At 43.4% G+C, this 12,464-nt stretch overlaps 1 protein-coding gene across 1 annotated transcript in view; it reads left to right on the forward strand.

The window, feature by feature from the left end:
• The first annotated feature begins 11,331 nt into the window (after positions 1–11,331).
• The window catches only part of TSPAN15 (tetraspanin 15), a 32,495-nt gene continuing 31,362 nt past the window's right edge, over positions 11,332–12,464 (forward strand). Inside the window, exon 1 of the mRNA XM_044420477.1 lies at positions 11,332–11,424. Within this exon, the coding sequence (XP_044276412.1) occupies positions 11,332–11,424 (93 nt within the window). The remainder of the gene's footprint in view (positions 11,425–12,464) is intronic.

The raw sequence follows: 12,464 nt of genomic DNA on the forward strand, positions 1-12,464 counted from the left end.
CCTTGGGCTGGCAAATGGGCTCAGTCCCCAACAAACATTAGGCTACTGTAAGGGAAAAAAAAATTTTTTAGCACCATCAATACCAATAACAACAGTAACAGCAATATCACTATCATTAATATTTGGCAACATTGCAAAAGGAAAAAGGAAACAAAACTTTCTGTTGAACACCAAAGGGAAAAGTAGCCTCATAGATTTGAAAAGAAACTCTTCCCACTGCATGTGCGTGCACGCACACACATACACAGCCCCAGAGTTTCATCCATTCCCTCCCAAGCCTTCAGTTGTAACATAGCAAATAACAAAATGGTATACTCAGAATTCAGAACTTATACCCACACACATATAAGACTCAGATCCATGTTGCATAGAAAAATAGAAGTTATTGGAAAGGGAAAACTCTTGATGGCTGACACAAGTCACATGCTCACAACATTGCTTTTTTTTTTTTTTTTTGAAGGATTCCCTTCCTTAAAAAAAATCCCCTAGTGACGCATTGAGAGTGCTTAAGGGTCTTTGTTTTAACCCAAACCTTCCCAGGCAGAATTTTTCCTGAGGCAATACAAGCTTTGAACACTCAAAGGACCTCAAATGCCTTGCCTCAGTTACACAACTTTTATTTATTTTTAAGACACCAAGATTTCTTTTGAGAGTTTTCTAGAGACTCAAAGACTTTCTTTTGAGAACTAGTGCAAGCCCGCCTCCAATCTGTGGCTGGAAGCAGAGCTGCTCAAACTTCCCAAAGTACTTTGAACTCTGCACATGCTCAGAGGCTTTGTGTGTGCTGCTTCTGCAGTACTCACAAAGTGGTGGTATCTTCCTGCCAGAGCATCCCCCCTTTTCTTGGCTCTGTGGAACAGCCAAGCCCACAGAGTCAAGAAATCCAAATTTTCCAGCACAAATCCCCCCTGAATTCAGTTGGCCAGACCAAATCTAGAGAAGAGGCTGCAGTTACTGTCTCTTTAAATAATGGGAGTGCTCTTAGCAAGGTAGACTATTCCTCTTTTTTTCATTTGTTTTTCTTGTCTTTACTCCAAAAGTTACACATTTCTTCCCATATTTTTTTCCAGTAGAAAAAGCACCAAATCACCATTTACCAAAACTCTTAAAATTCTCTCACATACCAAGCACCATGCACCCCTTGAATCAAGGAATTCCTATCACTCTCATTCTCACATGGCATACACAACATCCAGAATAAAAATCTTTTTGCCTTTCACTCAAACCTCACATTCCAAACAGCTGCAAGTTCAACGGGGAGAAAAAAACCCAACCAATTTCCACTATTTTTCCAAAAACCTCCTCAACACATAAAAGAAAACCCTTCCTTTCTGCATCTTTGCTTTACGTTTCCTTCCTTTTCTTTCATTTCCACACTCCATCTGTTCACTTGCCTTTACTTTCTACTTACAAGATCTACAAAATTCCAATCCAAACCCCATGAAATTACAACCACACCACAGTGCTTTCCTTTTGCACGTGTTTCCTCCTGAACAAATCCTCTTCCTTTCTTTCCATGCCTTCCTTCACAAACATACTCCAGCAATATCTGATGGGAAATAGATTCCCTGAATCCATTTAGCCTCTGCAGCCCCTTAGATGCAGTTTCACCTCTCTTGGTCCAAAGTACAACCCAAAAGCGATCCCAGAACCGTAAAATCCTCCCCAGGAACTTGCAAAGAAAGCATTTTTTCATCTTTCATCTGCCCATCAGCATCCCCTCCTGGAATTTCAATCTTGTTAGTTTAAATAATGGTATTTGAAATTCCAGGAGGGGATGCTGATGGGCAGATGAAAGAGGCAGAAAAACTTGCATTAAAGACATTAAAACAGTGTTCCTGGTTTCTGACAAGGAAAGGACCTGCATAAAAATGTTTGTATATAACCCCCCTTTCATACAGGGCTTTCACACAGGATAAGCTTATTAAGGATGTCCAGAAAACTGGGTAGGACCTGTGTTTGCAAGCCCAATTCAAGGGCCACACATTTCCTTACTTCCCAGTTCTGGCTCATATACAAGGAATGGGGGAAGGAAAAAATCCCACACACACATGCCCTGATCATCACCTTTTCCCTAGCCAGACTCAGCCATGCTTGGGCTCAGGTAAATGACCTCATGAATCTTTCTCAGTCAAAGACAGGTTCACACATTCTCATTTCAGGGGCAAGAACACCCATCCACACCCTTGCTTTCAACCATGCCCTGAAGAGGACAGATTGGTGCGGCTGAGTGGGGAGCTTCTATTTCCTGAGCAACCCCCAAAACCCACTCTGGCCTATGCTTACCTCCCAGAAAGGGGAACACTTTAAAATACAAACAGACAAGACAGAAAACACAGACAGCAACAATGAACACAAGACTTTCACAAACAGTCAACATAAAACTTTACACAAAACCCCAGTGCAAACATATATTCACACGTGTAGATCTTTCCTGGTGCACCAATACCATATTAGCTAGCTTTTTTCCTCTACCAGCTTGGACCAAAGCAAAACTTATTCCATCTCCTTAGAATGTATTTCCACCAACTGCTTTTGCAACAGGTGTAGCCAATTTCAATCAAATGAGCCCTCTAGGGCCAAATTAGTTAGGTTTGACCATGCTGTTTCAAAATACCAAGCGCTTGCTTCCGTGACAACCCCACAGGTGCCGCTCATGGCCATTCACAACACCCTGCAATTTGATGCAGAGGTGTCCATGGGGTAGTAAGCCTAGATTCTGAAACCCCCATGCTTCCTGGGTGTCCACAATCAAAGCCAATGTGCAATGAGGTTCAAAACCAGATCTAATTACATTGACCTGCCTGAGAAACAGAAGAGATAGCCAGTATCTGTGCTCCCCCATTGGAGAGAATTTCGGCCGAACTTACCATCTCTCCTGCCCAGGATAAAGGGCTAAAAACCCACGATCCCATCCTTGTTGCCAAATTGTCAGAATCCTGGAATCTCAATTTGAGAACATACAATCAACATACAACATTTTCATACAATCAGTCAATCAATGTTTAATATTTATATCTTGCTGTTTCTTCCAAGGAGCTCCTCCTTCTGTTTTAGCCTCATGGTAATTCTGGTTAAATGAAAACTTCAAGCCACATTTCCTCAGACCTTGACTAAAGTCAACTCCATATTGGCTCTCTAAAAATCATTCCACGTTCAGTACAGCCATCTGCACTCCCTGAGAAGCTCACCCAAATTTGGGGGCCTCTAGAATGGCCCTCTGTGAAATACAAGGATACTCCACTGGAAGGAAGTATCCTTCCAAGTATTGCCTCTGTCAGAATCCCGGAATCTCAATTTGAGAAGAGGGAATAAAACTCAGGTTCGTGGGAAAGACCAAGTGTCCAGACCATCTGAGGCTTTACTGTTTAACCCCCAAGGTTCCCACGGTACACTCACAATAATGCGTGCTGCATTACCAGGCAGGCAGAGATGAACTCTACTGCAAAGCTTCAATACCATTACAGGGCATTTATAGGTACACAGGTGCAGGGCAATTCATGACAGAATGCAGAGATTACAATAAGATTCTGAGGTCATCACATACAGAACAGATAAAGGAATGGCAGTCAATCACAATGAGATTAGTATTGACACTTTAGTTGAGTATCTTGAACCCATCTCCAGGTCTGCTCAGACATGCAAATTCAAGCCACTAGAAACTATTCATGATAAGCTCAGACCCCTATGACTCCAAACATTCTGCATGATCAGGGCACATGAAGCCCTCTGGGCTATCAAAAGATTACTGTAAACTGAATTCCAACAATGACTATTTACAATGAATATTTGGGCTAAAATGGCCTGTTCTACTGTAGCCTACAGCTAAAGGTGAGAGAAAGGAGCGGGGGAATGCCATTTTAAACAGTGACAGCTTGGTTTTGAGGAGGAAGACAGGATTTGATCCCACAACTCAGACTCTTATAACCTCAGGACAGCCTCTGTAAGAAAAGCTTGATTAGGATCAGGAGTGAAAATTAGTGGAAGACATATCAATAATTTAAGATATGTACAGTAGATATTACTGCCAGAAAGCAGCAATGGATTGAAAGGACTTTAGATGAAAGTGAATGAATAAAGGGCGAAAGCCGGACTGCAGCTAAAAAACGACTAAAGAAAAATAACAGAACATTAATGCTAACAATGAAAAAATCAAATGGTTAAAGATTTTGCATACCTTAGTTCAGTCATCAATGCAAAGGGGGACTGCAGCCAAGAAATCTGAAGAAGACTGAGACTTGGAAGGGCAGCAATGAAGGAACTAGGAAAGATCATCAAATGTTAGCACATTTCACTGGAGACCGAAGCTACTGTATTCTCCATCACAATGTATGGGTGTGAATGCTGGAGAATGAAGAAAGCTGACAGGGAGAGAATGTATGTGTTTGAAACATGGTGCTGGACAGGATAGGCACAATTAATGTTAGAATGAACGATTAGCTTAGAAATACTCTGACATGTGCAGTTACTAATCTATAGACCACAGGTCCTCCAACTTTTCCATCTGGGGGCCAGTTGAAAGCTGTTGGTGCTGGGCACGGGACAGAGAGGTGGTGCCAGTGGTGCGTATGGGCTGGCGCAGGGCGGGGGGCGCGTGCGGGGGCACTGAGGCGAGGTCAAGGTGTGGGCAGGTGCGCGGTGAGGGGAGGCGAGGTGCGAGGGGGCGGGCACGCGCTGCGAGGTGGGCACACGAGGCAGTGGCTCGCCTGCTTGGAGATTGTTTTTGCATAGCGAGGCCAAATGGGCATGGCGGGCCAGATGCAGCCCCCGGGCTGCAGTTGAGAACCCATGCTATAGACCAGTGATGGTGAACCTTTTAGAGACCGAGTGCCCAGACTGCAACCCAAAACCTACTTATTTATCGCAAAGTGCCAACACTACAATAAAACCTGAAAACTGAGGTTTTACTTTGGAAAAAACGACTCACAGCCAGTCCAAGCAAATATAAATATATATCCTTGGCAGCGCACTGACCGGTTGTGTGAAAGCTTGGATGAATCGTGGATAATGAGTTGCAGCATATGATGTCATCGCCTGGCGCCACTACCCCTTTCTGAGCATGAGCATGGCCCCTATGTGCACTGTTATCCGATGCTTGGCTGCTGGGACAATGCTGGGGTGACTTGGATCATGTGCCTACGGAGAGGGCTGTGTGCCCGCTGCGGCACATGTGCCATAGGTTTGCCACTGCTGCTATAGATGATATGATGGAAAGACCTTGACACGTGCAATGAAAGCTGCCCATTCTAAAAACCTGCCAACCATAAAAACCACGAGAGGACATCTCATTCTTTTAACCCTAACCTTACCCTGGTGCAATCCACTAACCTTAATATAGGAGTAAAATAGCACTGAAAGGGGCGATTTTGAAAATGCCTTCCTTGAGCAGCTTTTTCTGCACAGCTCAACATTTCTGCCCATTCTAAACACAATCCAACCATCAAAATCATGGCAGGACACTTTGTTTTTCAAACCCTAACCCAACCCTGGTGCACACCCCTAACTCTAATATAGGGCTAAAGTTCCATCGAAAATAGTGTGATTTTGAAAAGGCCTTCCTTGAGTAGCTTTTTCATCACAGCACATCATTTCTCTCCATTCTAAACACTTTCCAACCATCAAAATCATGCCAGGGCACCTCATTTTTCTAACCCCAACCCAGTGATGGTGAAACTTTTAGAGACTGAGTGCCCAAACTGCAACCCAAAACCCACTTATTTATCGCAAAGTGCTAACACTACAATAAAACCTGAAAACAGTCAGTCCAAGCAAATATATACATATCCTTGACAGCGCACTGACCAGCCATATGAAAGCTCGGACAAGTCGCGGCTAATGTGTCGCGGTTCGTGACATCATCGCCTGGCACCACCACTCCTTTCCGAGCATGCGCATGGCCCCTGTGTGTGCTGTTATCTGATGCTCGGCTGCTGGGGCGATGCTGGGGTGACTTGGCTAGCGTGCTGACAGAGAGAGCTCTGCGGGCATGCTGTGGCACGCATGCCGTAGGTTCACCACCACTGCTATAGACTATATGATGAAAAGACCTTGACTTGTGCAGTGAAAGCTGATTATTACTTCGTAAACTGTAAGAGACCATGCCCAATCCTTTGCTTTCTGTCAACTCTGCTTTTGGGCATGAACCTCGCTGCTGACCTACCTTGCATGCAAAATAAACAATTCAAATCTCATCCAGTGGTTGCTTCCCTTTTCCCCTGACAATTGGGACCCTCTGGGAAAAGACCAAAGGCTTTTTTTGCAACAAAACTAATCCTTAGTTCATGATGAATAACCTTTGGACTATATCTTAAATAGAAAACTGTCTTTAGATAGATTTTCCTTTATTTTATAATTTTAAATTTAAACATACATCCAATTTAAATAAAAAAATCTTTTTATCATTGATTTTTATCCATCCTGGAGCTGGAGGAGAGGACTGATAGAAAGATGAACAAGTGGGCCCTAGATCAAATTAAACAGAACTTTTCTTGGAAACAAGAAGGACAATGCTGAAGCTGTCGCACTTTGGGCATATCAGGAGATGCAAGACTCATTGGAGAAGACAATCGTGCTAGGGACAGTTGAACATAGATGAGGAAGACCAAATATGAGATAGACTCACTATAACAGCATTGAATTTGCAAGAGCTGAGCAGGTCTAAAAAATGACAGGACATTTTGGAGGAAATACATAGTGTCACAATATATCAGAGATGACAGCACATTAGAATAACAAGCATTACTTCATGAACTCTAGGTCCAGCTTCAAAAAAGTACAGGGGCCATAACATGTATATACAAAGAGGCACCCAAAAAAACCAGGAATTTATTTATAAAAATTGTGTATTTATGTATGTTCAAACTTCAGTCACCTTCAAAGTACTCTCCGTTTGATGCAATACACCTATTGAGACTTTATTGCCCACTGCTTAAAACAGGTTTTGAACTCATAGATTTTGATTCCTCTAGCACTTCTGCAGTTTTTTGTTTCATCTCTTACACATCTGCAAAATGTTTTCCCTTGAGGGTTTTTTTCATCTAGGGAAACAAACAAAACACACAGGGTGAGATTGGATGAATAGGGAAGGTGGGGCACAAGGGTCATGCCGTTTTTGGTCAAAAACGGCTGAACATTCAGCTGAACAAAATTTCACTGCTGCACGTTGTTTGTGTAAATCAGTCATCACCAAGTAGGCAAATGTATTGAAAGTCTTAAAAAAAAACCTCACTGAAGCTAAATGCAGCCTCTCACATCAACCCAGCTGGGTACACTGATGCAGATGGGTGCCTAGAACAATCACGTAGTGTGGGAAACCTGTACTACAAGGGGTCTGCCCTCCAGAAAATAATTCCTGGTTGTTGTTGTTTTTTGGAGGGGGGTCCCCTCCTTGTATAGTCCATGAAGACTTATGTCATAGTAAATTGGTAAGCCTTTAAGGTACCACAAGGCTTTTTGCAGTTTTTGAATTCTAAATTTATTCTGAATGCAAGTCTGGTCAGTGCACCATTCACTGCCATAAGGAAAAATGTATATTCTAACCGGTACTACAAGGCATTCATTTAAAATCAAACAATGCCCAACCTTAAGTCAACATTTATTAGTCCTACTTCTCCATATGCTAATTGATGTCAGTAAATTTCAGTACATGTGACCACCTTTATAAATCAGCTTGTCAAAATAACCAGCCACACTATCTGCAGAAGAGAAGACCTTAGCAAGGCTTAGTAAATGCTACTTACAAAAGTTATATCTACCAAGCAGCCTGATGAAACAGGAGCAAAGTGATCCTCCCTTTTCCCTCCAAGTTACTTACCTCCATGGTTCCTGGTTGCCTCTGGTTACGAGTATTTCAGAATACAAGTTCTGCTCTCCATGGATCTACATTAGGACCTGGATCCAACATAATTAAAAGATCACTATATATTGTAAAAGAAAGGCAATCATACACCCACCACCTGCAAAATCCCCTGTCTGTTAAATGTTTGTTCAAGTATTAACTTGGATATTATTGCCAGTTATTCTGAGATTTTAAAATATCTTGAGATTTCCCATCTCACTGGTAATCTTGGATGGATTCCAAAACACATCTCAAATCTGATTCAGGTAAATAAGTTCTTAATGGATAAACAAACTTAAGTATGTAGTTACATATTTTAGTTCCCATAAAATTCACATGGGAAATAATGATATAAATATTTGTCAAACTTCTACATATTGCACAGTCACACGTTACAAAGGGAAAAGACCAAAACCATTGGGCATTCTATAGCTGGTGAAATACAAGCATCTCTACTTCATTTGATCCAACTTTACTCACATATGCTCTGTTTATTAATTTATTAAATAACTGTATAGTATTTCCAACAATGAGTATGTGTGATTACATTCTTTGCGTACTGCTAGAATTTGTGCCACAGCTAGAATTCTTGATACTTCAGAAGAGGAATAAATATTTATACAGACAAGTATGTATGAAAGAGACTTGCTACATTTTACTGGCAGATCCTAAAAAGGGGAAGTGCTCTTCTCTGGAAAAGAAAGGTTCTGTTCTATTCCAAGAAGAAAACTTGCTGAAAGGTCACATGTAGGAAGTCCAATAGAATTCCAGCAAATCATTATAATTTTATACAATGGAACATTTATAAAAACACAGCATAATTTAGCTTAGGACCCTATAGTTGTAAGATTCTGAGTTACAATAAGTAAAGCAAAATAACTGCATAGTAAATACAAGGGTTTTTTTTAAAAAGACTAGCCCTAGATTGCTTAAAATACTTAATGCGGAAAGAATACATGACAACCATTGAAATGTCTTAATATCAGGCACTGACATGTTTCACAGCTTCTATAATGCAAGTTGTTTTGACTCAATCCCTTCATTCATCCACTGGCTTGTTGGCAAATGGGTCTCATTCAGCAGTTGTTGGCAATGTCAATGAGCTATTATCCCTCAAGAAAATAGCTTTCTTGTGTAGGGGCTGGAGAGAGGCATTTCTCTGTCCTAGCTAGGTTAATATCAACCATGTGCCACATTTTATCTCAACATTTGCTACATAATGCTGTATAATACTGTATACAATTCTATTTTTCTTGTTTTCTTAAGATAAATGCTTCAGTGCAGCTGATCCTACAAATTCTACTACTTATTTTCATCATTCTCATCATCTTACTGTTTATTATACAGTAAACAGTCAGTTGCACAATGCAGGCAATAAAACTGGAACTTTTGTGTGAGAGGTCCTTATAGAATAGACCTACAGAATATGTTTTTGATAATGTGAGAGGTCCTCCGCCTGTTTGATTTTAGATTACATACTGTTTCTCAAAGGAAAAAACTGCAATGAAGAGACAGCCCCCTGTGCTATCTGGCATCACAAAACTACTTTGAATGTAACATCTCCATTCTAAACATAATTACTTGAAAAATCACATTACTTGCACAATCTCATAGGTTTTTATGGCACTACTGTGACAACACTTCCACCACTACTTAGTATTTGGCAGAATGAAGCAGCTACCCCAGCAATAGATTTGAGTGTTCTTTAATTTGCTGCTGTGGTATTTTCAAGGTCAGAGTTATGGACAGTCACTTGCGGGATGCTCTGTATCATGCAATTTAGGCACTATGTCCCTTGACTTCGATGGGTTGGAAGAAGGCAATGTTTGTTGCTCTATTTCAGGCAGAAAAATGTCTTGGTAAGTGCTAGTGCCCACAGTGATGCTAACACCACCTTATGTCAATCTTCCCCAATCTGGTGTCCTCCAATTCTGCTGCACTACAATTTCCAATTAGCATTCCAGGGAGTTGCAGTGGGGAAGTCTGCTTTATGCAGATAAGTCCTATGAAGAATTAATCAGAATTAATCCTGGAGTTTGGTAAATATATACAACCTCACAGCACAGTCGTACACATATTTACTTTGAAGGTCCACTGTGTACAGTGGGGCGTCTTCTTAGATATTGATGCAAAGCATTGCCACTGTAATGAGTTTGTTTTGACATTTGGGGTATTTTTCTGGCTTTAGTATCTGCCCCAAAGACTTCTCTGGCTAAAAATGAAATAAACTTATGAGGCGCTTTTAAATTTAATGTGAGACAAGAAGGGTAAAAAAGCCATTCCTTAAATCACCCACTCACTTTACTTTCCCTATCTAATTTTACAGATGCAGGCATGCAAAACAAAAACAAAAAACCTCTAAGCACTTTCTTTGTAAATGTAAGAAAAGCAGTGCTGGATCAGACTGAAACAATCTAGATGCTTACAGAATGTTCACTTCAAGGAGATGAATTCAATGTACCCTCCTGCCCAGGTTTCCCAGAAACTAGTACAGAGAGACACCCCCCCTTTTTTTTGCTCCATAAAAAGCCATTTCTGAACATGTAATCCATTCCTGTGCATGCTTATTCCGGAGTATGTTCAGTGCTGAATAACAAATAACCTTCCAAATAACATCCTTTGTCAATATGCAGGAGTGAGGAATTATTTGGGGCTTGACTGCCACCAAGGAAATTTTCTGGAGGCTGCATGCCAAGAGTAAACCATTCTCTAACACACACCATCCACACAGACCTCTTTCCCCTGCCCTTGAGTGATCCGTGCAGATTAGCTCAAACTGGAGAAAGTTCATCCTTCTTGCAGTTAAAGGTTTAAACGTTGCACTCATGTCCTGTTGTGTGTTTCACGTGGGGAGATGGTTGGCCCTCTATGAACAGAATGCTGGGTTAGATGGCTCTCTGGTCTAATCCAGCATGGTTCTTGCAGCATGCCACGATGAGGAGTAAAATGCCCCAATTCTGCCTTTCCATGGCCTCAGAGTATTTACATATACATGACAGGCATTCAACGAAGGCTTACTTCTGCTCAGACATGTACGGGAGAGGGTCAGACTAGATGACCGGTCCCTTCCAGCTCCTCTATTACTCTATAGTTTACCAGTGCCCCCCTCGCTGGGCCTTACTCCCGAGTAAGCTCAGGAGCACTGCCTTTTTGGTTTCGTGCGGGCGACATCAATCTACGGGTTTAAACGGCATCATTTCAGTTTAACCATCCGCCCTACAGAGGACGAGAAGCCAGCACGGCCTTCGCCTCCGCCAGCCCCGCCAGGGCGCGTCCTTCTCTCGCCTCACGCCGCTCTCGGCGCCACAGGCCCCGCCCGCCGCCTGGGACGGGCCGGCCGCTTTCGGCGAGCCCGACAGCGCGCCGCCTCGCTCGTGGCCTGGCACGGGGAAGCTCAGGTGGCGGCTGCCGCAGCCGGAGCAGGAAGCGCGGCGGCCCCGGGCACACGCAGGAGGCGCCAGTCTGCGGCGGCGGAGCGCGGCCGGCGGCGCGGGATGGCGGGAGAGTCGGAGCAGGTCCGCTACTGCGCGCGCTTCTCCTATCTGTGCCTCAAGTTCAGCCTCACCATCTACTCCACCGTGTTCTGGGTGAGTGCGGCGAGCGGGGGCCGCGCGGGTCCCCGCGGCGCTTCGGGGTGGGTGGAGCAGGGCAGCGGAGGGAACGGTAATCCCATCGCCCCGGCGGGGCTCCTTCCAGTGGGACGGACCCTGGATGCGACCCAGGGGGTGCGCGCCGGCCTGAGGGGTGGCCGTCCGGGAAACGGGGGCGCCGCGGAGCGGCCAGGCGGTCGCGCGCGTCGCTCCGTCCTGCCTGCGGGCTGCTGCAAGGGCGTCGCCGACCTCCCCCGGCAGCGGGCGGCCGGGACGCGCGCTCGGAGGAAAAGTCCTGTATTTTTGTCAAGCTGCTTTCAGAACTTGGGCGACCTGTTAGCAACAGGTGCTTGTGGTTTTTTATGGCGGTGACTAAGGCAAAGGGTGGAGAAGGATTGCATTGAGCAGAAGGAAGCATGCCTATGGGAATTGGAAAGTTCTGGCAGGGTTGTTAAAATATTTAAAAAATAAAATGCTTGTTTCGTTTTGTTTGGGGGAATTTGCTGAATGCACAGGCACGCCTACTTAGTAGTCTGTCCATCCTGAAAGGTTTTTGATCCTTCCTGAACAGTTCAGTGAAAATGAAAATAAATCGATCACCAGATTAACTTTTAAAAAACGTTAAAGGGGAGAGAAAGAATATTGCAGGTTACCTCAAAGGTTAACATAGTCACAGTTGGGTTTCTGTGGGAAAACCGACATGAAACTTTTAGTCTGGCAAAACAATTACAGTCCATTCATTCAGTGCAGCAAGCCCAAAAGCCACCATAGGGCATGAGACAATTGTTTTTCCTCCATGTAAACCGCTCAAATGCTAGGAAAGAGATTCACTTTTCACTTTGCTCTCAGGAAATGCACTTTTATTCCTTAGTACAATTTATCAGAAAAGCTTTCTAAAGACACAATCCTTTGGCTGCTAGATAGTGTCAGGCTGGCCACAGGAGATGCTGGAGTCCCAACCTAGACCTTAGAAATGCATTTCCAAGGTTGGAGGAGGGACTTGGACGCTGGAGGGCTCTTCTTCCACCCTTGCAGCC

This window comes from Varanus komodoensis, unplaced genomic scaffold (genome assembly GCF_004798865.1).
Source record: "Varanus komodoensis strain SLA01 unplaced genomic scaffold, ASM479886v1 scaffold11, whole genome shotgun sequence".
Classification (NCBI taxonomy): Eukaryota; Metazoa; Chordata; class Lepidosauria; order Squamata; family Varanidae; genus Varanus; species Varanus komodoensis.